This window comes from Mustela putorius, unplaced genomic scaffold (assembly GCF_011764305.1).
Source record: "Mustela putorius furo isolate JIRA1106 unplaced genomic scaffold, ASM1176430v1.1 tig00000461_pilon_pilon_pilon, whole genome shotgun sequence".
Classification (NCBI taxonomy): domain Eukaryota; kingdom Metazoa; phylum Chordata; class Mammalia; order Carnivora; family Mustelidae; genus Mustela; species Mustela putorius.
Genome location: NW_025421390.1, coordinates 918738 through 943527, shown reverse-complemented (window position 1 = coordinate 943527; position 24790 = coordinate 918738). Strand labels below are relative to the sequence as shown.

Here is a 24790-nt window from a genome sequence, read left to right as displayed (position 1 = left end):
CACCTGTGAGCTTAGAACTAGCACCCCCAGGCAGGGGTGGGGGGGTTGGGGTGGTCAGGCATACCCTGGAGCCACTCCAAGACTATTCATTAATGGATTCCCTTATCTACTGCAGCTCATTCCTAATGGACTCTGTTTCTGTAGTGACTTGTTGCGAGTAGTTAAGGGGTATGTTTTTAGAATTATGGTGGCAACTGGGCACCTGAGTGGCTCAGTTAGTTAAGCAGCTGACTTCAGCTCGTGTCATGATCTCAGGGTCCTGGGATCAAGCCCCGCATCAGGTTCCTTGCTCAACAGAGAGCCTGCTTCTCCACCCCCCACCCTACCCCCCCCCCCCGCCCGCTGCCGGCTGTTCTGCTTACTTGTGCTCTCTCTCTCTGTCAAATAAATAAATAAAATCTTAAAAAAAAAAAAAAAGAATTCTAGTCGCTACTAGAATTCTTAAAATTAGAGGGATCGTGCTTAGCTCAGAGTGGGACCAAATCTTGACATTATGTAAGAAGTATTTATTTCTTCTTAATAATTTCACTTTCTCTCCTGCCATCTCTTAGTTTTAGTCATTTAGAGCTACTCGTTCATAATACAGCATTTTCAGTCCGATTCATGGTTTGGTCCTCCCCAAGGAAGGCAGTGTAAGTCACCTAGCTTGAGTACGGCCAGAGTATATGTAGTAGCTTGAACTGGGGTGCACTCAGGCTGTCTTTCACCCAGCAGCATGGTCTCTGCAGGTGGCACCCCCTCTTTACCCAAGTCTGAGATAACCTGGCCACTGGGTGGTCCTCTGGAGTTCATACTGACCAGAGCTGGGAAGGACCTAGAATGGGCAGAGCGGGACCAGGGTTGGGAGGTAGGGGTAGGAGTTGGGTGTGGTGATGCAAGCAGATATGGATCCAGCAGTTCTCCATTTGAATAAAGAGCCCAAAAAGAGAACAGAGCTGGTGTGTTCCTTCCGTTTCTTTGGTACTCTTGTTCAGCATCCTCACCAAAATGTGGACGGCTGTGCCCGGACCGATGAGGTGGGGCCAGGTGGCGGGATCCCTGGCGAGCCTGTGCTCTCTCTCCCTCCAGCACCATTGCCGCAAGTGTGGGAAGGCCGTCTGCGGCAAGTGCAGCTCCAAGCGCTCCTCCATCCCTCTGATGGGCTTCGAGTTCGAAGTGAGAGTCTGTGACAGCTGCCACGAGGCCATCACCGACGAAGAGTGAGTTCCAGCGGTCCGCAGACTTAGCAGGGTGAGGGAGAGAAGGTGATCCGGCCCTGCAGCCGTGACCATGAGCACTCTAGTTCCTGCTGGTTTCACGCACAGACCATGGCCGATGGGCAGAGCCCTCCTTTTTGCCAAGAGACCCGTGTTCTCTCTTTAGATAGGGATAGAGAGTCCACATCAAGAATTCATGTCTTCTGTGCTCTTCCCCACGCCAGGGGCAGGTGCCCTGCCAGCAGGTGTTCTTCCAACCAACCCTGCTATCCCTTTATTTCCTTGAGGGTTGCTCCGGATTGCAGGCACCCAGGCTTTACTTTCTAGCCCAAGCTGGTATTTTTACAGGAGCTGAATCAGCCCACTGGCTCCAGAGTCCACATTTTCTTAGGAAGAGCTAAGCCACTTTACGTAACCACAGGGAAAATGCTTGATGGTCTTGCCCGATAACCTAGGACCTTAGGTTACTGCATGTCACTGTGCTTTTGGGGGGTGTGTGGGTGGCAGGGCACATTTGTGTTCTCTCTTCAATGCCGCTCATTCCAGACTGCCCAGAGGTAAGTAGAATCCTCTGCGACATGTCCCCCTTTTAATGAATGACAGCAGGATTTCCTAGGAAATCGTCTGCCTGATTCTCCACCACCTATTCCCCTACCTGGTATACAGTAGAATCATTTCAAGTACTAGATGGGTGTCTTGAAACAGCATATAAATAGAAACATATTTCAAGTGCACCAGAGGAAGTCAGCATTTAAGGGAAGTCATGGCAGTTAATACATCAAAGCACTCTCTTATGGATAACCCTGGTGTGTGTGTTTTTTTCATTCTTCTTTATCCATATCAAATGTAAATTAAGATGCCCTTGCATCAGTAAGCATTTATGTTCATTGATTATTTTCCACTCATCATACGTGATGAAATTAATAAGAACGATCTTTTCATTAAATTGGGGAGCTTCAAGAGACCTTAGAGACACAGACCCAGAGAGCCTAAGCAGCTACACATTAAACCTAAATTGTAAATTCTAAATATTTTAAAGTGATCATTTAAATATTTTAAAGTGATGCTGGAGGTCTGTTCTGCAGATGTAGCTACAGGTAAAACTGTCTTCAGAGAGCTCACTGCTGAGGAGTGCGATCCATGAAGCCTGATGACAGACCAGCCATCTCCTTCCCCATGTCTCTATCTCCCTTCCCATGTCACTCTTCTTCTGCCTCTTCTGCATTGCTTCTAGACCACCTAGGCAGTCGACTTCTTATTAAGCTTTCTTATTAAGCAATGCATAGGTTAAAAGATACAAAACAAATAACAATGTTTGTTTATAGATTGTTTTACTTGTTCAAGTGTTAGAAGACCATAGAGAAACTAAACCTGCAGTAACACCAGGAAACGGAGGAGAAAGAATGTATAGCCCTTCGATTAGAATAGTAATGGTATCCTCGGCTTTTTAACAGGTGTGCTGCTTCCTTTTTTTTTTTTTTTTTTTTAAATAGATACAGGTGGACTTTATACCAGCAGGTACTTCTGAGATCAGACGTAGCAAAAGCACTGAGGTGTTTGTTTTAAGATTTGTCAAAGGCATGGGTAGAGATTTTTCATAGGCTCTATCAGAGCAACAAGTAATCCGTAAGACTGGGAAATGTCATCATCTCATTCCCATTTTGGAGAAGATAAGAGTCCTATCCTCTTTTAAAAAGGTGCCTGGAGGGACGCCTGGGTGGCTCAGTTGGTTAAGCAGCTGCCTTCGGCTCAGGTCATGATCCCACATGAGTCCCACATTGGGCTCCTTGCTCCGCAGGGAGCCTGCTTCTCCTTCTGACTCTGCCTTCCACTCTGTCTGCCTGTGCTCGCTCTCGCTCGCAAAAAAAAGGTGCCTGGATTGCTGGGTCCATTAAGCTTCTGCCTTCAGCTCAGGTTGTAATCCCAGGGTTCAGATATCAAGTCCCACATTGGGCTCCCTGCTCCGCGGGGACCCTGCTTCTCCCTCTGCCTCTCTCTGTCTTGCTGTGTCAAATAGATGAATATATATATATATATATATATGTATATATATATATATATATAAAATTTTAAAATATAGAAATATTTAAGGAAAAAAAAGGTGCCTGGGTAGCTCAGTTGGTTAAGTGTCCGACTCGTGTTTTTGGCTCAGGCCGTGATCTGATGGTTGGGGATTGAGCCCTGAGCCTGCTTGAAAATCTCCCTCACCCTCTGCCCCTCCTGTTTGTACTCTCTCTCTCTCTCTCAAATAAATAAATCTTTAAAAAAAAAAGAAATTAACAGGTTCCCAGGGACCAAAGGTAGATGTGAGGAGCAGTTTTGAAGTGAGGCGCCTGTCTTAGTCATTGGTCTGCAGCTTTCCTTCATTCATGTATCACCACTCTTCACTCTTGGAAACTCGCTTTGCTCCTTCCAGACGCGCACCCACGGCAACCTTCCACGACAGCAAACATAACATCGTGCATGTGCATTTTGATGCCACCAGAGGATGGTTACTGACTTCTGGAACTGACAAGGTTATTAAGGTAGGGCGCCATCTTCTTTCAGAAGCTTTCCTTCTTTGGCCCTATGTCAATGTCCAGGAGCCCAGGACTGGGTGAGCTCTGCTCATGAGGTCACTGTGAGCAGTGAGCACTTTTGAGGCCCCACTACGTGCAAGGCCCTATGCCAGGGCCCTGGCCTCACACACCAAGATCAGACATGGCTCTTGGCTGCAGGGAGCACATTGTCTACTGGGGACGTACTCTGTCCTTTTGATGGGTACTAATAGGTCACATGTTCAGCAACCTCGGTAGAGGGAGATGGGGCTGCTAGAGATGGCTTCAGGAAGGAAGTGGGGTTTGAGCTGAGCCTTGAGTGAAAGGAAGGACTCGAATAAGCCAGCAAATAATAAACAAGATCTTTTCCCCATGAGATCAATTAATCCAGAAGCAGTCCTCCAGGGTCTGTCTGAGGACCGTGCTGGATGGATGTGGTACCCCAGCAGAGGCCCCGGACAGGAGGGGCCACAGCTGTGCCACGGGCTTGGCTCACTCTGGTCCCTTCTTGGAGGCACCAGCAGGTTGTGGTGGTTAAAATAACCCCTTTCAAAGCCACTGGGGCCCTTGACTTCCAGCAAGTTTTAAAAATAAACTCTGGGAATCTTGGGTCCTTGATTTTTGAAAATGGGACATCTTGGAAGACTGTTTGGAAGACTGGACAAGAGAAGGTCTGGAAGGGATGCAGCACGTCCCTGGGGCCCACAGGGGGCCTGATAGATGCTCATTGTCTTATCCCAGAAGGGAATCTGATCTGTCAGATTCTGCACTCACTGGATGTAAATTCCCCACGGCCATGGTTTTCAAGTCTACGTTAAACATTTTCATGGCAAAATACCATTTTATAGATTTAGAAATCACGTTAGTGTAGTACTTAGTTGCTTGGCTAATTAAAAGCTCCCTTGTATTCAATCATAAGGCCTGTTAATCCTCAACACAAGGGAATTTCAGTTCCTCCTGTGTTTTCTTTTCCTCTCCACAGTTATGGGATATGACCCCAGTTGTATCTTGATGACACTCCAGTATCAGAAAGATAGTATTTACTCAAGAAGCAGTCGTTGGAATCCGCATCATTACTGGAGCTGTCAGCAGACACATGAGAGTCTGAGAGAAACTCGCGAGCCGGGCTGAGTTGGCATGGGACCTAGTGAGTGGACGCTGGCGAGGGGACTCTTTCAACCAGTTCATACAATAGAAAAGAAGATATTTTTTTAACAAATGATTTATACACTCTGGCTGTGCTGCATTGTTCTGAGCATACTGAAAACTCTGTGTGGGGTCTTTACTTGGTATGTGTTTCTCACTTCCTTTTCATTGTCGCTTCGTGTGTTGGAGAGATGAAGAAGGCATCTGTTAGGGGTATTTTTGGTCGTTATAAAGTCGTTTCCATGTTTCCTTCACTTGGGCACATATTCTGTGTTCGGCGTCCTTTTCCTCTCTCTGGGTCACCTCCCCTCCTCTTCATGTCTGCCTGTGTTCGTGTTTCTCTTTACACTCTGGATTCTCAGTGTTTGTGCTTTCACAGACCTCCTCTTCGGCTGAGAGATTCAGGAAACCATTCGTGTGGGTTTTCCGACTGACTTCTTGAATCACCCAAAGAGTAGTCCGTTTGGAAGGTCTAACTCGTTCCTGTTCAGGCTGTGTAAACGCGACCTTGTGCTTCTGCCTCAGTTTTCTGTCTTTGCTGTGAGAAAGCTGCTCCCGACCCCTGTCCTCACAGAAGCAGACGATTGTAGCTCAGAGCTCCAACTTGCAGTGCCTGGATCATTTCTCCTTCCGTTGGAGCCCTCTGAGCCTTTTATGTTTCCATGTGACTTGCGTAGCTCTTCCTCACGGTGTTCAAAACAAACCCCACAAAACAAAAAAATGCAAACTCCGTGTCCTTCAGAAAAAAGCGTCTTTAACATGTGTCTGTCCACGTGACATCACCTCTGAATTTGAATGTGCTCCTTCCTGCAAGAGTATATCCTGCTCTACTCCTCACCATCTGTATTTTCTTCCCCTTGAAAAACTAGATATTTAAAGATTTTTATCTTTGCGTATTTTAGCAGAACACTTTGCACACTTCCATCCTAAAACTCTGTGACATAAAAGGTACCAAGTCCTACAGCTCGTACTGGGTTCCGGGAGGGGGGTTGTTAAAAAGAAAGAAAAGAAGAAAGAGGGCTTTAGAAAATGAACCCGAAGAATTCTGATTTTAAGGGAATCCAGTCAAACTTGATAAAGTGAAATATTCTTGTGCATAGCGACTCAACTCAGAATATTGAAGTCCTTTTTAGAAATCTTACTTCCACCTGTTTGCAGCAGGTGTGTGCCATGAGCCTGCCCCATTGTGTGCATTTTACACATCCCACCTCATTCACCCTCTCCTGTCAGGGGTGTCAGGGGACCCCCGAGTCTCTTGAGGATCACCAGGTTCAATTAAGCCTTGCAGAGAAACAGGCCAGTTACTTGCCCTTCGGTATCCACACTGTCCCCATTATCTTGTTCACTTCTGATTTGATAGATTTTCGGCAGTGTTGTTGAAATGCTTCCAGTTTCTTTCTCTCTTTTTTGTTTTTGGAAACCTTTTTTTTAATCCCCTCATGATTATTAATTACTTTTTTTTCCAACCGGAAAAAGTACTGCCCACCATACTTTGTCCTCTGTGTGCTCCCTGGGCTGGGGCTTCCTAGAGATGGCTCTGTTGCTACGCCCTGGGGAGTACAGTGGGTGTGCCCCGTGTAGCCCTGGTACAGGGCAGCCTGTGTATCACCTGAGCCATCAGACCAGCTCAGGTGACCACAGTCTAAGGTTGGATACACGCGTGTACTTACTCACGCATGGAAGCCATTACCACTTATCACTTCGCTGTCACCAACCCCCCCTGCTTGCCATCAGTCAAAGCTGTTAGAACTAAGCTGAGTCTTGTCTGCATGATTGTGAGAGAGCTTTAAAAAGGGAATGAAATTTAAAATACTGAAATACCTATTTCATAGCTTACTAGTGGAACTTGGAGCCACGTGCCAAGTTGTACATAACAGAGAACCGTGTGTGGGAAACGAGTAATGGAAATGAATTGCTCCATTTTCCCTTTCCGAAATTTGGAGTGTGGCCTGTATACAGAGAGGGAGACCGCGTCAGGGAGACAGTGGAGCAGTGCCCAGCGAGCCTGATGTGGATCTGACTTAGTTCTGGGGGAGCTCACACACCCCACTGGGGCAGCTGATTGTCCCTGCTGGGTCACGCATGTCCACCACGGTTGCTCTGGGCTGGACCCCGCCTTTTACTACAGCCCTCTCCCCCTCCCTAGTCCTGCCCCCACAGAGCTGCTCTGAGGCTGAAACCACTTGACACCTCATTAGTGATGAGAGTCACTATCAAAAACCACAGAGACATCATAGTATCCCCTGCTCTGCCCTTCTCTTTTCTCCTTATCTGTGTGGGTGCTTGACTTTGTTAAGAAGTACTTAGCAAAGCAGTGGTGTGTGTGTTTATGATACTGTGCATTCTTGAGTTTTATGAGGAATGTCGCCACCGTTTTTTGTAACTTACAGAGAGAGAAGTGCTGGTGTCGCATGTCTTCCCCGCATCGTATGGAGTGGAGGCTTCACTTGTTGGGAGTGAAAGCTGGCACCAGCACTTGGCTTTCCTCCTGGCTGGGTTCACGGTCATAGTTCTTGTTTTGCCCTCTTGCAGTTGCACTTTACATATATTTTTGCTCTGTTACTTCAGCAGCTCTGGCAAGTTAACGCCTAACATGGCCATGTTGGGAAAGTGGCCGGGCTGCCCATCTCATGCGCAGACTTGCTCTGCATTCCGTAGGATAAAACCGATCATAGGCTTTCGGTTTCTCCAAAGAAATGATGTTATTGGAAACTTTCACAGCCTGGGTTTGTGTCCGCAGTAGCTAAGGTGGTTTTAAATTAAGGACTTGGAATTGCATGTCTTTTTATATGAGATCAGTCAATGATGTTTTTCTCATTTGATGGTTTCAGTTATTCAAGGAATCATAGAATCACAAAACTGGAAGGGATCTTCAGAGATCTTGAATATTCCAAGCAGAAAACATTTGGTCATCCCAGGCTGTCAGATATAGCTGAGGTGTCAACAGGAGACTCTAAAAGATTCAAAGAATTTTCCAGGAACACATTGTTTTGGACATTAACTACTAATGGCATGACTAGGACGAGTGTCCTCTAGGCAGTTCTCAGGAATCAGGCCTGATCCTCTTACAGGGGAATCTGACACTTCCTTTGGCCGCAGCCCTGTTTCTGAGGGGGTGGGTACTATGCAATGATGCAATTCTTGCAGCTCCTGATCAGCGTAAACTCCTTCCTAGACTCTTCCTCATGGAAACCCCCACCACCACCCGCCAACAATGCAGGTGGAAATCTAAGGGCATTAACATTTCACCTTCCCCTGTTTGTCTGAAGGCCAGCCTTGAGCCAGTCTCTGAGTCTACAGCCTTTGCTTTTCTTAGGGAACATCACCTTTTCATGGTTTGAGATTCATTTTTTAAAAAGCATAATTTATTTTTGCTTAACCATCAATTTTTAAAGCCTGGACATTGACTTTTAAGTAAAGGGATCACTCTAAACTCTGTACCAAAGTTACTGGACATAAATAGTCATGAAACAAGATTCCTTTGATTTTGCTTTTTTGATAGTTTAATTGTATATAAGTGATATCTCATTCACTAAGATATGTATTTTAAAGTAAAAGAAAGCGCTTCGCCAATACAGTATTTTTCTGTCCTTTAAAATAATGGTAAATTTTAACTGACAGTGGACATCTATGAAGTTGATTGGGAAACACAGAATCCTCTAGATGATCTTCTGGAATGTAGCCCTCTTCAGCCATTTGTGGACCGTCTGCCTCAAGCCAGGCTCTAAAGTAGGCTGTGGGAGCTGGGGCCCATTCCCTGTCCTGGGCAGAGGCTGCTCGGGGTAGTGGATGGGTTATGTCAGTCCCGTGGTCCATTCAGTGATAGAAGTGTGCGCGGGGCCCACCCCAGGGGTACACACAGTGCCCGTCCTCCAGCAGAAAGGACTTCTGAGCCGAGGGGTAAAGGTGCGATTAAAGTGAGTCCATTAAGGAAATGACTTGCAGGCTGCCGAAACAGAAACAAAGGCCTACGGTCTGGCATCAGCCTGGTACGCAGAGGCCATAAGTGGTTGGAGTTGCCAGAGGGTATCAAGTACTCGGCTGAAGTCCTGGGGCCTGAGCTCTTGTCACTATGGCAGGGGGCTGCTGTGCGGGGTTCCCTACGACCTCAGAGGGAGGCAGCACACAGAGCACCATGAGGGATTCCCTCGGAGTTTGAGAGTTGGGTTTTCCTGCAGCATACTGAGGCTAGTATCTAGGTTTTTTATTGTGGTTTGCCTTTAGAAAGACCAGGGGTGGTGGGTGGTTACCTTAATATGATCCACGGCAACTAAGTTTTGAACTTTCTGGAGGCACAGCCCCTGCCTCAGAGGCCGTGAGGTGGATCTGGAGGTCCCCACACGCGTGAACTTGGCCTGGGAGAGTTTACGTGCTAATTTCCTCGTGACACAGGTGGGCCAGGCTCAGCTGCTCCCCTTTGAAAAAGGAATGGCCATGACAGGTAGTAGGAGACTGATCTAGACAACTTTAGCATCACAGGAATACACAGAGCCAAGCCCATTGGTACCTACGCAGGCGGCCGCCCTCCATTTCCCCGCTGGCCTGAAATCATTCTTGCGGCTCCGTGGGTCTTCTCAGTACCATGTGGGAAACACGCTACATCCCCTTAGTAGTGCCTCGCACCACATGCAAGGGGACGTTTTTCTCAGGCCAGAGGCCATAGAAGAGGCTCAGGCAGCGCCCCCTCGAGACCTGGCTCTGCCGAGCAGGGGTGCCCCAGCATCCCTCCACGAGGCCTGGCCCTTTCTGGTTCTTGGCGTTCCTTCCATTTGCCTTTTTCTTTGACTGTCCAACTCTCCTATGTGCATAACTTGATAATTCAGGAATACCCGTGTTCATTTTTCACCTTCAACTCAATTTCATAACCAAGAATTACATACATACCAACCCTCAGGGGTTTTAGTCTGTAATTTTGCCTTTAAACGTGATCCTTTCCACTGAGAAGCCTGTTTAGACCTAACACACAAAAGCAGTCTCCAAGAATATGATCTGTCCAAGATCGGAGTGGGATCCCTCCTTTGTGTTTCACACGCCAGGGAGCATTGTTCCTGTTGGAGCAGACAGTCGGTAGTCATCGTCAGAGACATGGGAAGGCGGCTAAAGCCTGGAGGAGGGACTGAACTGGGCGGTGGTTCTTGGGACCCCTCCAGTCCTGCGATCCTGTCATTCCACGAATGTTGAGTGTTGGACTAGTGGCTGACTTAACTGCCAATAGGCAGGCGAATAGGATCGGGAGGTCTTTGTGTTCTTTCTCATCAAGGAAATTGCTTTCTGCTTTTTTCCATCTAGAGGTCTGGAAAAGATGGCAAAGGTGGAAGTTGGTCTTGGTACCACCTCACTAAAATATAAGATACCTCAACATGTTCACCTTGGCGACTTAATAACTGTAGCTGACTTTCTTGGGAGAGAAAGGGGCAGGGAACCGCAGGTTGGTTTCAAGGTTAGATTGAGAATCTGACCTTGATATTTTTTTTCTCCTGGTTCTCTGGGAATCCGAAGTGGGTGAACTCGAATACAAAAAGGGACAATGGTCTGAAAAACCTATTTCATTTACTTGCTTGCATGTTTTTCTCCTTCCCATTTGAATAGATGGCAGCCTTAGGTCAGTAGCAGTCACCCATATGGAGTACAGACCAGACACTCGTGTCACTGATAACCGTGGTACTCTTCATCTATTTGTGTTGGGCACCATTTGCCTTGCTTTTTAAATGATTTTTTTTCATGTACTGTCTTTTCGCAAAAGAAAATCTTTATCTGAAAAGTACAAAAACTGTTATTAACTGGACAATGGGGAAGGTGCTAGCCCTCCGTTCGTGCCTGCCTACCTGCTGCCGTTCCTAACCAGGGCAACGGACTCTTCCATGCTGCACGCCGTCCGTCTGGGGCCCCCGTAGAACCTGGCTGCAGCAGGCATGTTACTTCATGGATATCTTTTTCTTTCTTTTTGAAATGAGATTCCCCAAGGGGTCAGGTTGAGAATGTCATGAGCCCAAAGCCGGAACAGATTTCTCAAATGCAATTCCAGCAGAACCCTTCCGGCCTCGCCATGCTCTCTGCCACTGGAGACATTGACATTGACTTCCTGACTGAGCAGGTGGACTGAGCAAGACTGCTTACAATGTTAAGATGCCTGTATCCAGTTCTGTGTTCCAATGCTGCTGATGTTGTGAAAGTTTTTAAACTCTGCTCACATTCTCACTGTGTTCCCTCTAACTGAAATATGCCTGTGGCCATTACCAATGTAGAAGACTCTCAATGCAAAGTTGCCTCCACGGTTTAAAATAAATCTCTGTGGAAACCTTTGTGCAGCTCTAGTGCCATCATTGTTGTCGTCAAGCTGAGACAGTCCTGTGGAGACAGTCCACAACAGTCCTGCCTTGGTGTTCCCCGGGTGAGAGAAGGCAAGTCTCCAGGCCGCTCCTGCACCTGACAGTGTAGAGCCCAGGGAGAACCATGGTCTGGCAACACTTTGTGCCCAGCAAATGGGCTGTGGCCCTGTGGTCCTCTTCATTCCCTTGATCTTGCACTTAAGTGTGCTCTAACTGTGGTTAATAAACTTTCCAACTGAGGAGAAAGGACTTCAGGGCAAATGTAGCTGGGAGAAACCTCTCTCAAAGCTCAGGAAGCCCATTTTATGGATAGGAAAACAGGTGAGAAGAAAACAGTTGCTTGCATGGCACTGAACAGACAGTGAGTGGGGGAGCTGGGGTGCCCTTCATACCACAGCCCATGGGACTGGGGGCCCCTCTCCCTCCCAGCCCCATTGTGCCTACACAACCTACCCACACCCCACACTCCAGAGGCCCCCCTTTCTTTCGAAAAGGGGGGGATACAGTCAAATGTAGCCGAAAGTCACTGCCTTTCCAGGCAGACGCACCCAGAAAAACCCCTTCCTTGGGGCTCCTTGGCTGACAGCCTGGACCTGAGCAACTCTGAGGCACCGCCTGCCGAGTTTTTCTCCGCCATGGATGACGAGTGAGGGTGGTTTCGCTCTGAGCCCCAGGCGTGGAGGTAGATATTCCTACGTCTGTTTGCTGATTTTGCTACAACTTTGCAGTCATTAGGAGGTAAAACGGTATAATTTAGAGGTTTTTTCCAAACTAGCACTAGCATGCCAGGTGCATTATTAAAGCCACTCCTAATCTTAAGCCGATGAATTTGTTTATGTAAATACACACTGTCCCTAGGGCCACGCGGGACACAGGACAGAGGCAGTGTGGGGCCCTGTCTTGGAGTACAGAGGTGTACAGCTCATTTGCACATGTTCTCCTCCCACCCTGCTTCCCTCAAACCTACAGTGTAGGCTGATCTTGAACCCAGAATTTTTTAAGAAAACCACATTCTCAGATAAAGGAGAGTTTCATACAGGATGGAAAAGAGAAAGCAAAACAAAACAAAAAAACCTGCCACAGAAGCTGAAGGCCGGCTTGTTCCTGGCCCGGGGCACATTTATTTTAAAATAGAAGTTCCCAGTCTACCCAAGTTCTCGTAGCTACAGTGGCCCGTGCAGGAGAAAGGAGAAGAGGCGTCTGCTCAGTGGCCGTTGGTCCATACCTTCTCTGCCCCCGAGCTGGGTCTGGCCTGTGTTACTTGGATCTCTGAGCCAGCTCTTCTGGGAATTTCTATCAATTTCTCCTCTCCAGCTAGTGAGGATGGTGTTCTAGCAAGAGGCAAGTATGTGGAACCAGTTTCTGACCTAACAGTGAGGGGCACGCGCAGCTGTGAGAAGGGCAGCTCCCCGACTGGCCTTGGCCTGCGGCTGTGAGGGCCTCAGGTCAGTCAGGTCACCCATGTCACTCACACCCTCCAGGGGCCCCCACGAGCATCAGGTGCTGTCCCTGCCCTCAAGGGCCCACACGGATGAGGGTCCTGACGTGCTGCAAGTGGGAGACGGAGCAGGGGAGAACAAGGAGTCCAGCGGAGTTTGACTGACTCAAACAGGACGCAGGGGCTGAGGGAGAGTCTCAAGACGGGTGTGGCCGGGGTGGGGGTGGGGGGATGCTGTGGATGGTGGGAGTGCGACGTGCTCAGGAACTGGCAGGTGGTAGCCAGGGGAGAGAGGCACCCATCCTCAGGGCTGCCAGATCACCAGAGCCTCAAGCAAGAATGGTTCTCCATAATGGCCGAAGATGCAGAGAGCAGACCCTGGCTTCCACCCGAGGTCAAGTGTTCTCTGGTGCCCTCTCCTCCCAGCGAGGCTCCTCTCCCAGAGCTTGTCCCTCGGGACTCTGCCCAGCTAGAGAAGAAAACCTGAGCGGATAACAGCCACCAGAAATAGAAAAGCAGAGTCATGGCTCACTTGCTTTGCGGGGCTGCTTTGGACAGATCCCATTCCCTGGGGTTCGGTCAGCTTCCCAGATGACCTTTCACCTCCTAGGGCGGGTCACCTTTAGCCAGGGCCTGTGGGTCCTGGCCTCGCCCAGGACTCTGAGGACAGGGATCACAACCGGAGGACCTCTGTTCTCCGGGGACCCACTGAGTTCAGAAAGAGAAGAAACTGGGGGTATAAAATTCAGGGAGGCACTTTACAAAACCCACCCCAACAGGCAAAGGACCGTCTCACCAGCAAAGCCTGGGCACAATCCCACCCTACCCTGAGTTTCATGGAGGAGAGGGTCCACCTCGAGAGGCCCCGAGCCCAAGTTAGAGAAAGACTTGAAAGAATCTGCTGAGGTGTGCAGGGTGGCAGGGGCAAGGCCAGCCACAGCACGCTGCCCACCCCTCGTGCCCCAAAGCACACCCGCCCTTGAACCTGGCATGGAACCCTCCTACTGACAGCCTCACAGCTGTGAGAAGACCCAGCATTCTCAAGGGAAGAGGTTGGGTGTGCTTCGCTTCTTTTTACTACCAGTACCTCTAATAAATAATACAAAGGAGTGTGATCGTACACACCTCGCTTTCTCCTGCAAAACAGCACCTAGCCAAGCGGCTTGGTTCCAGAGATTCTTCCTACAAAGCCCTGGAGGTGTCGCCCCTCAGCCTGGGTGGAAAGTGCTGCTCAGCCAAGCCGGGAGTGTGTTGGGTCCTGTGTCCTCCGGGCCCTGGGACATGTGCACCCGTGCCAGCCCAGCCCGAGAGCAAGATCCCCTCGGAGCCCCTCGCCCCTCTGCGCGCAAGGACACAGGGTCTCCCTCCAGTGCTGGGAAGGCCCCACTGGAGGCCTAGGGGGATTAAACACTCAGACTCCTGCCTCCTGGGTTAGCTATCTCGCTCAAATGAGTCCGGCCTCTTTCAGGATCCCAGTGGATGGTTTCTTGGATTGCTGAAGTGTTTTCTTCTTTTCAGGGAGGACTATAAGAAGAAGGGAAAGAGCTTGACTTCCTCTGCCAAGCCGCTCTGCCTCCCACGCCATCCCGGCCCCAGGCTATACAGAGTTTTCTCACCTAGTGTCACCCCCCACAACCTCCCACCCCCGCCCCAGGCCCCAGGGCTGGCTACAGGATACACCCCTCTTCTCCCCCAGACCTCAGGGAAACACAGCGTCTCTGCAGTGAGCACACTGGGAAACAAAATCTTGTTCTCCTGTGAAGCCAATGAAAGAAACGAAACCAGAGTAAACATTTGAGAGCTGTAATGAGACCAGAGGATTACAGAGAGAGAAAGGATCACATAATCTGGGGGCCGTATTTTTTAAATGAAAAACGTCCTTCTTTTCACAGAAGCAATACTTACTTGTTTATTATGGAAGAATGAGGAGATACTGATGAGCAAAGAGAAGGCATTTGAAGCCTTCTGTTGTCCCACTCGTGGAGGACAAGCATCCGTGTGCTCAGGACCCTGCCCGGCCCCCCTGCTCCCCACAGGCCTCCAAGTCCACAGACAGGCCGCCTGCGCCCAGAAGCTCCGCCGGTGCTCTGTGACCTGTGGGCGAAAGATGGCAAACTGCAGGTCCAGGTGGTGGGTTTCCTAGCACAGATTTTATAAGCACACAGGTTGATGTTGGCGTTGACAGGATGATGTCCCTTGGGAGGAAAAAAGAGCCTGTGGGCTCTCCCATGGCTTGATGGCGCTCACAGGCAGGCAGAGCCAAGCAAGTCTCCCTTAGGCAGGGAGAAGAACTGAGAAGCCAGTCTCCCAGCACGCCTGGCCTGAGCCTCTCCCGGTGTGGCTTGAGCCTCTCCCGGTGTGTGTGCTTCCCTGAGAACATCCCCCTTGCATTTAGAACAGGATATGCAAAGCTTCTCGGATCCGTGCCGCAGAGGGTGAATCTGTGCCAAGTCTCCCAAGCCAGGTCTCCGAGGGACGCTCCACAGCACCAACACACCCTTTTCTATGGGGTTGTGGGTGTAGCAAAGATCAGATCACAAGGCGTGTATAGTTTTGGAGCCGGATCTCTTCATTTAATGATATAGAGCAGACAGCTTTCCTCTCCCACAGACATTTATCTACGGCAGAGTTTTCAGGTTTGAACAGATTTCTTGTACAGGTGTTCCATAATTTATTACTTCCCTCTCCTCCACTAGTGCTGCGACGAGAGCCTCGTTTTCCAGATCTTTAATTATTTCTTAGGATGAACTCCAAGGATATCTATCCAAATGTTGGGCTTCTAACAAACTGGCTTTCAGAAAAGGGGCAGCGATGTTGGAGAGATTGCTGTGGGAGGGCCCATGGGGACAGGGCAGCCTCTGGGCTTGGTTCCCTGCCTGTAGATGGGGTGACAGCAGTGCCCCCCCCCTCACGGGGGCCGCAAGGACACAGGCACTGTATCCAGCTGGCACATCCAGGGGTGGGGGCATGGGGTGTCTGGTCTGACTGCAGCTGGGTTTAGTTGCCTTGTTTGGGGAGGATGCTTGTCCTCTTTGAAAGTTCATCATAGAGTTGAGAAGGGCAGATCCCTAACAGAGTTCTGCTCCCCTTCTCTGCTGTTTCCAGGCTTCCAGATAATCCTTATCTCCTTAGGCATTATTACTTCCCTGTCCCCAGGTCTCCATTGCTCTCCTGTTGACTTCCCTGCCTCTTGGACATGGAATGACAGCATTTACCAGCCCCCTTGGCCACCAGGCCGCTGTGGTCAGGAGGGCTGGCTGAGGAAGGGGCAGCTGGGGCCCCTGCACGGCCCCCCCATCCCCCACCATGCACAATGCAAACCAGAGACAAAAGCTCTGCTTCTGAAGCTGAGGTTTCTCCCTTTCTAGTCCCAACGTGCCCCTCTTAAATGGAAATGAAGCAATTCCCCAGTCCTCATTACGCTGGTTTTAGGTCATTCCTGGGGAGATTCAATCCTGTGGCTGCTCAGATATTTTTAGATGAGCCGTAAGCTGCGTGGAAATTAAAGGCTGCAACCTCCCTGCCGTGATGAGCCCTGGATGGCCAGTGCCCTCCGGCCCACCACTCCAGCAGCATCCCCCACAGCCTCTGCACAAGGGCGTAGGATGGGCAGCCAGAGAGGGGAAGGTGCCCTTCAGTGCCAGGCAAGGGAGCTGGCTGGGGACACATAAAAGCAGCTCTCACCCAGCCCCCGGTGGGACAGCAGTGTGCACAGATTATGCCCTTGACCTCCCGGTCCTCCTGATTGGGCCTTTACAGGCATCTCAGTGGAACCCAGCACTGCACCACGGCCCCTTCTCAGGAGTTGGAAGGAGCATAAGAGAACACTGGTGACGATGCGGGAGAGCACGCTGCATGCTGCCTGGGGCCTCCTGAGCCCCTGCCCATACCATTAGCACCCAGACCTGCCCCTTTCCCAAGTGGATCGTGCCCCTCCATTCTTTGCTGTACGCACCCTGGGCGAGGGCAGGGGCTGCCCCGCTGGCTGTCAGAGCTCAGGCCCTAGAGCAGGCTGGCACAGAGCACGTGTCCATTAATATGTGAATTAACTCCTGCCTTAGAGTGTGGGACCCGTACTGGAGATGCTTGGAACCACCTCACCCCCACCCATGTGAGCCTCAGCGGCATCACAGCTATTGCCCGATCCCGGGGCAGCTTGCTCATGATTTGAGAAGAGCTCCATCCGGGCCTCTTTTATGAGTGAGTGGTTTTTCCCGCGCCCCCTGGGAAAACCGTAAAGAAGTGTGGCTCTTCCAAACGTTAGGATTTTGAGTCCTGGGAAATAATCCACCAGGACTGGTCTGCAGGTCAGTGAGCAAAAGTGGGGCCATACCTGGGGAGCACAGAGAGCAGAAGTCAAGGTGAGGGGAGCACCCAGCAAGGCAGCCTTCAGAGACTGTCAACACCAACAGCAGGGAGGCTGATGGGTGCTAACAGCTTCACACATGATGATGGAGCCCCACGGGGTCAGCTTAAGGTCAAGAATGTCAATGTGGAAGTTCTAGATCAGGTGTTTAGAAATCATGGTCACACCTGACATATGGCGGTATGACCATACTTAGGAACAGGTAAGAGATCGGGACCTTTGCCTTTCATTCTTCCAGAATGGACTGTGCACACCTTCACAGTGAGTCCAGGGACCCCAGCGTTGCTCCTGTGACCTCTGTCGCCAGTGAGCCTATGGCTGCCCTCATCCTTATTCCCTCTGAGCTGTGCAGGGCAAGGGCACCTCCACTGGGCTCCCTCCTGTTTGGGGGTCACCAGCCCTCACCAATCATCACCCTCTTTGTGGGTGGGCCTGAGAAACACCAAGAGGAGAGGTGTCAGCTTTGGGGGCTTCTCCCAGAAGTATAAAGAAGCCCCCTACCCCAGTCTCCTAGTTTGAGCACAGCCATGATTGGCCCCTCCAGAGGTGGACTCCCTCTTGGCCAGGAAACTTTCCAGGTGCTGCTGTCAACTGCTAAGATCCAGATTAATGTGTATCCCAGCATAAGCAATGCAGATGCATCCTTTAAGCTGTGGAAGTCAGAGGTCTGAAATCAAGGTGTCAGCAGAGCTGTGTTCCTTCTGGAAGTGTGAGGGGAGAATCAGTGCCTTGCCTTCTCTAGCTTCTGGAGGCCACTTGCTTTCTTTGGTTTGTGGCTGGAGCACCCTGATGACCTTCTGCTAGCCCCAAGTCTCCTCATGTGCCTCTGGCTCTCCTGTCTTCCTCTTAAAATGACCCTTGTGATGCTACTGGGCCTGCCTGGTTAGTTGAGGTTACTCTCCCTGTCTCAGTTTCACGTCTGCAGGGTCTCTTCCTGCCATGGAAAGGCGACATGTCATTGGCATAAGGACATGGACATGAGGGGTGGGGTCAGCGGTCATTCTTCTACCCACTAAGGCAGAGAAAAGGCAGTGTCCATAAATTGTCTTCTTCCTAGTTGCTCTGATTTGGGTCATTTTAACCCATTAGGAGGGAACCGGCGCCATTATCCTGTCCCCACACCCACCCCCCCATCTGATCAGAATGTCGTCCGGGAGCGCCCCCGCCCACCCCTGACCTCAGTGTCTTCCCCAGCGGCCCCTGCTCTTCAGAAGCCTCCCTTTCCCCACGCTCTGCCCACTCTCAGATGACACTGCGGCAAAGCCTTGGGTGAGGCCTGGGGTCTCACCGCCGCCCTTTCCAGAGGGAATCCGTAGGCAACGTGTGGGCAGCAGCCACCCTGCCGCGACAGGAGGCTGGAGTAGAGGAGGCAAAGGTGCTCTTCGGGGCGGCTTCCGGCAAGGCTCTGCCGCCCAAATAAGCATTGGGGAGCCCCAGTCCACGTGTCAGGAGCTCCTGAAGCACGTGTGTCCCGGGGAAGAAGCACCAGGCTGACCCTCATCTTGGCCTCCCAGCTGTCACCAGCAGCCCTCTAGACCGGAAAGCCTCCAGTCTGGCGCGCCACGGCCTGCTTTCAGGTGACCAGGGAGAAGGTTCGTGGCCCACCGGACAGAGTTTGGCTTTCCCCGCGGATGTGGCCCACATGCACCCCCCGCTTTGGACAGTTGGGGCAGCAAATGTAGGACCAGCAGGGACAAAAGTCAAACCCACAAAACCTCCCAAGAGGTCACCTCACTGCTCTGGGGTCTTGTTCTTCCCGCAACGCAGCGATCGGGGCAGTCGTGAGACTATCCATACCCGAGGAGGCGGAGCGCTCCGCGATGGCGCGATGTGCCGTGGGGCCCCGCCTCCCAGGGACCCCGAAGAGGGGTGGGCTGGTGGCCCTGGAGGAGTGGTAAGCGGCCACCTGTGCTGCGGGCTCCCCCCAAGCCCCGCCCCAGAGCGTTTCCAAATCCAAATGCTGTAGTGGCTTGGTGATGCTAACCCCTCCGTTTTCTGGCCCCATGAGACTGTCCTCTCCCAGAACCGGAGCCTCCTGTCCGCAGAAGAAGAGGTGTCCACGCTATAGGAAGGGGACACGCCGGCTGCTGCACAGTCTGCGAGCCCATGTCGCGGAGAAGTTGATTCAGGCATGTACGTTTGTTACGTCTGGTCCGCACACAGAGAAGTACGAGGAAATAAGAAATTTAGGTCCCAAGGGTGGGATGGTATGAAGTGAAACATCATCTTCCTTCGCTATCCACTTCTGCACTGTGTGACTTAGAATATTTTACAATGGACCATATGATTCTATGATTACTTCTGGTATCATAAAACATATATATGTAACATTTTCTAACAAAATGAGAAAAATACTGCTGAAGTGTACCTGACCTGGAGAGAGATTCACAATATACAGAATAAGAAATTACAACACAGCAGGAACAACAGAATCCCATTTTTTTTGTGAGGGAAGGTGTCGAAACAGGAAATATCGCCAAGGATGCTATTTTGGTGCACTAAAACGTTTAAAATGCTCATCTTTGAATGATGAAACTATTATTTGTGTGTCCTCATGCCTTCCTGTATTTTTAAAGTTTTTTAAAGTTTTTATTATTTTTTAAAGATGTATTTATTTGAGAGAGTACACAGGTGCACGCGCATGCGCATGTGTGGGGGAGGGGCAGAGGGAGAGACTGAGACAGAGCAAGACTGAGCAAGGAGCCTAAAATGGGGTTCAGTCCCATGACCCATGAGATCATGACCTGAGCCAAAAGCAACAGTTGAATATTTAGCCCACTGAGCCACCCAGGCGCCCCCTCTATCTGTATTTTATTTTATTATTTTATTATTTTTTGACGTGAGGTGGGAATCAAGCAAGGGTTCCAAGTGGCAGAGCCCTGGGCTCTTTAGAGGGCTGCGGCTGGGAGTTTCTGCTTGTCCAGTTCTCCCTGCCGCTGCCAGTGCCTGGTTCAGCGCCCGAGCCCACAGGAGAGACCTGGCACCCCAGACAGGGCCCTGGAGGACACTCGGAACCTGGATCAGGTCCCTACCATTGGTGTGACTGCGGGCAAGTCACTGTAGCAATTTCAGCGTTGGTTTCTTTACTTGTAGAAGGGAGATCAGAGCTGGCCAGCTCCCTCCCCGGATCAGAGGAGTTTGCGGCCGAGAAGGTGTGTGCGGACTGGGACGCTCCCGGGACATGTGCATTGTAGTTATTTCGTTTCTGTATCATTATTTGTAATTTGGAGCTTTGACTTTCATCCCAGACAGCATTCTCAGTCGTCCATGTCCCACTTTATTTTGGGAGGGGCCTGCCTTCGTAGTACATATGGATTGTGAAGTGTCATGAACACTTGGTCTCCAACAGCTGTTTTCCTCCGTCCAGAGGCCTTGAACACTTTCTTTGTATTCATTGCCCGTGGCTCTCTCTGTGATTTAATTTGCGAGAAGCAGAAAGGACTTCTGCCAAAAGCTACCTGTCCCATCAGCCTGCCATGACGGATTGTCGTAAGTGACTCCGAAGTAAAGGAAATCAACGCTACCATAGGGAGGGTCCACACAGCAGGCCTGCGACCCCTTCCCCTTTCAAGGCCCAGTGGCCCATGGCCAGCAAGGCAGGGGCCTGGGCTCGCTCACCGGGCCTGTCTGGGCACAGCTTCTCTCTCCTGGCCTAGGATGAATGAGAGCCAGGGTGAGCCCCTCTGCACCTCCTCACCCTACCCCGGAGCTGGTTGTGTGTTCGGCTTCCTGCTTCATCCCCTGTATGTTCCTTCATACACCTGTACCGATTTCAGTGTTTACAGAGCCTCCTGCAGGAGGACTGGCGGCACCACTCATCCCACCAAATACTCTCGCTCTAGAGCACAGCCAAGTGGTAGGTGCTTCTTTTTTTTTTTTTTTTTTTAAAGATTTTATTTATTTATCAGAGAGAGAGAGGGGGAGAGAGTGAGCACAGGCAGACAGAATGGCAGGCAGAGGCAGAGGGAGAAGCAGGCTCCCTGCTGAGCAAGGAGCCCGATGTGGGACTCGATCCCAGGACGCTGGGATCATGACCTGAGCCGAAGGCAGCTGCTTAACCAACTGAGCCACCCAGGCGTCCCTGGTAGGTGCTTCTTAAAAACTCCTGGAGAGGGTGCTTGGATGGCTCAGTGCTGCTATCTTTGGCTTGGGTCCTGGGATCAAGTTCCGCATCAAGTTCTCTGCTCAGTGGGAAGCCTGCTTCCCCACCCCTTGCCTGCCTCTCTGCCTACTTGTGATCTCTCACTCTCTGTCAAATAAATAAATAAAATATAAAAAAAATAAAATAAAAACTCCTGGAGAAAGCACAGTTTTTAGCAACAACCCCTCCAGGGGCTTTTCTATCTTTTCAAAATCTCCCTCATCCAAATCTACAAAACAGGCCTTCTCCCATGCCCACCCACTCCCAAAGGAGCAGGTCTGAGATATCCTTTGCTTCCCTGTGCTTTGGGCCTCCTAGGGCGCCAGTTTTGTCCTTATAAAGAACCTGTGTAGCTCTTCGCACACAGCACACATTTCTCCTCTCTGAGATGGAGGTGAGGCATCTTTTTTTTCTGGCCACTGGTGATTTATAATCCTGGAGCCCCCCAGCCAGGTTTCTGAAGCCCTGCCCATATGCCTTCCTGCAAAGAGAAACTAATTTGCTAAAAGCATAACATAAAAATATGTAAGTAATATATGTACGTATGTGTGTGTGAGTGTGTAAAATGTTTTATTGAAAGAACTGGAATCAAGAGAATCCCAAAGAGGTTTGGTGACTTGTCCAAGTTCCCAGCAAGTGTATACAAAGAAGAAAGCAAATGGCGAATCTCCCTTTTTTCGACTCATTAAACCACATTGAGTCCCAGGTGACAAGAGTGCCAAGAGAGTAGGAACGTTTCCCATTGTTTGCGAGTCATTATTCCCTGAGGATGAACTTGACACCAGGAGCTCTCTGCCCCACTCCTACAGATGCCATCCCAGGCCTGCTGTTAACACAAGTCAGTGTCATTCTCCTCCCCCAAAGCCCTTCAGCATCTCGGGTTCCTAACTGAATTAAGCAGAAAGCTCCTTGGCCTGATGCAGTAGGCTTCTTTTGGAGAGGTAACCCATCCCCTTCCCTCAGGGGCGGACCCCACATCCTGTCTAAACCAATAAACACATAATGAAGCTGTTACCCTGAGCCAGGCACTGGATTTGTCCCATTTGCCCTTGAGCTCCCCGCTCCCCCAAGAGTATAGAAACAGAACCCTTGCACAGAGGGCAGGTTGACTCAGTGGCCCATGTGCATGGAAATGCAGAGAAACGCAGAGAAAGTCTGTCTGCAGAGGGGGAGAGAGGGAAGCAGTTGTAATGAGTGTGTGGACAACAGTCTCAGAGAAAGGGAAGTTTACCCTGGTTCTTCACAGCAGTCCTGTCCTATCCCTGACCAGCCCAAAGCCCAGCTGTGCCTTGGCTCCCAAGTTCTGTGAGGGCTGTGCCCTTGTAGCCACCAATAAATTATTTTTGTCTGTTTGGCTTGAGTGGGTTCCTGTTACTTGTAAACTAACAGTTCCAAAGATACTCAACTTAGCTAGAAAGTCTGCGAGTTCTGTGCTAGTCAGCCGCCGCTCAAAATAACAACATCCAAGGTTGCTGGGTGGCCCCGTGGGTTAAGCGTTCCAACTCTAGATTTCAGCTCAGGTCATCATCTCAGGGTCGTGAGTACTAGCCCCACGATGGGCTCTATGCTCAGGGTGGCGTCTTCTCTGGATTCTTTCCTCTCCCTCTGCCCACCCCCCTGAACCTCTGGCTCACATGCTCTCTCTCTCTCTCTCTCTCTTTTAAATAAATCAATCTTAAAAAAAAAAAAAAAAAAATCCAGGCAGTAACTGGCAGGGCACTGACGGAAATGGCTAGCGGGTGTTTTTTGTCACTCATATCTTAGTGTGAACCAGTTTGGTAACTATATTTCCTCCAGGACTGACCAGATAGGATCAGGGATGTCTGGAGGATTGAGTTTTAATGAAAAAAATAAAGAAGAGGTGGAGGATATTTTAGGGAACCGGCTTCCAGGGGAGGGCAATCCTCAGTATAGGGAAGGCACCTTCAGCTATTGGAAAATGTGCCCAAGGTTAGTCCTGCTTCCAGTAATAGGGAAAATAATTCATTATCATTATGACTCATTAGTATTTTTAATTTACACAATGCCTTCCTTCCAAGGAACTCATTATGTTGATGGAGGTTCATTATAAGAAAGAGATTTGGGAGTGGAATTTATGTTGGACACAGTCTTCTAAATATGGCAACAAGGACCTTTATTACATGGGAACATGACTTGAAGCAAATCTCTCTCTATAAGCTAATTAGGAAGGGAGATAATACCGTGTCATATCCGGGCGATGCTAGAGGAGAGATGCGCAGCCCTCTTAAAGCATTACTAAAACCACATTCCCACCCAAATATTAAATTCGTTAAACTTGAAACTAACATAATGTTCTATGTCAATCATATCTCAATAAAAAAAAATCTGTGGGGCTCCTAAAATCATAAAATATCTTGAGTTTAATGTATTTGGATAGCATTAAAGTTAATTATTGCTTGATGAGAAAAATATATCGTTAAGTTTTACATTTTAGCCTAGGACAACTGATGGGCATTTCTATTCAGAAACCTTCCAAGCCAGCTTGAAGGAACTGTCACCTCTGGCTCTGGAAGGTTACCAGTGTAGCTTCTAAAGGAGCAGACACTCCTGCCTTGGGGAAGCCCATTTGGTACTTCTCTGTGTGTGCGGTAACAGAACATCCCATAGGGATCTTGGGAGACTCACACACTGACCTTGCAAGTTATATAGAGACCGTTTCCAAGATCCTGTCACCTGGGGAAGCCATCAGCACAGGTTCCCACAGAAAAGGAGGCATTAGGAAGCATCTGAGTCGTCAGCTTCTTATGGGGTATTCTTGGTTTGGGGTCAGACAGCTGTGAGCAGGAGACAGATTGTTCCCTTTGCCCCTGACCCCAGCTCATCCTCCCTCTCCAGTCCCATTCATTCAGCAAGTGTTTATCAAGGGTCCGCTAAGTGCCAGCCCCAGTGCTGAGGATGAGGGATCCTGTGAGGCCCCCGCCCTCATGCTTTTTCCGGGCACGGATGGGTGTTAAGCAGGTTGTTACGTATAATTGACCCCCACTCGCTGTTCAGGTAAGTCCCGAGATGGAAGAGCACGTGCACACTGTCGTGAGCACATGGGGGTGGAACGGGGCCCCGCGTTAGCAATGAGGTGGCATCTCAGCTTTAGCAGTGAGGCAGGAAGAAGCAGAAAGGGTGGGAGGGGGTTGGGACAGGGAGGAGGGTATTCCAAGTGTGGAGCACAACCTGGGCAAAGACCCTGAGGTTGGAGGGCTCAACAGAGAGTGGCTGAAGCTGTGTGAGCAAGGAGGAGAGTGGGGCTGGGTGAAGCTGGAAGGCCAATGCCAATGCCAATGCCACTGAGCTTTAATGACACCAAGGGCTGAGGTTAAGCCGAAGGAAACATTTGCATTTTTAAGAATCACTCTGCCCGCATTATGGAGGAGGCCACTGGGGTTGGGGGAGCATGAGAGGGCACGGAGAGCCCTTGGGTACACATTCTGCAGCACTGACTGGGGTGCTTGGGCGGTGATAGTGTGGAGATGAAGAGAAGCAGACAGGCTGGAGGCATGTGATGAAGCTGCTTCAAGTTGACTCCCTACAGGAGATGAGGAAGAAGAGGCATCCAGGAGGAGCAAGCAGGTGGACAGTTACACCGTCTAGTAGGGTGGGTTCAACTACTAAGGTGGGTTCA

At 50.0% G+C, this 24790-nt stretch overlaps 1 protein-coding gene across 4 annotated transcripts in view; it reads left to right on the top strand.

The window, feature by feature from the left end:
* WDFY2 (WD repeat and FYVE domain containing 2) overlaps positions 1 to 11181 on the top strand; it is a 181707-nt gene extending 170526 nt beyond the window's left edge. For 2 of the 4 annotated variants that reach the window (XM_004775221.3, XM_045080569.1), the window contains exons 10-12: positions 1069 to 1199; positions 3613 to 3721; positions 4716 to 11181. In XM_004775221.3, the coding sequence (XP_004775278.1) occupies positions 1069 to 1199; positions 3613 to 3721; positions 4716 to 4745 (270 nt within the window). In that variant the 3' untranslated portion in view covers positions 4746 to 11181. Of the gene's footprint in view, positions 1 to 1068; positions 1231 to 3612; positions 3722 to 4715 lie in introns of those variants that run through there. The other 2 variants (XR_006606942.1, XM_013047192.2) reach the window with 2 other exon arrangements.
* Positions 11182 to 24790: the final 13609 nt, after the last annotated feature.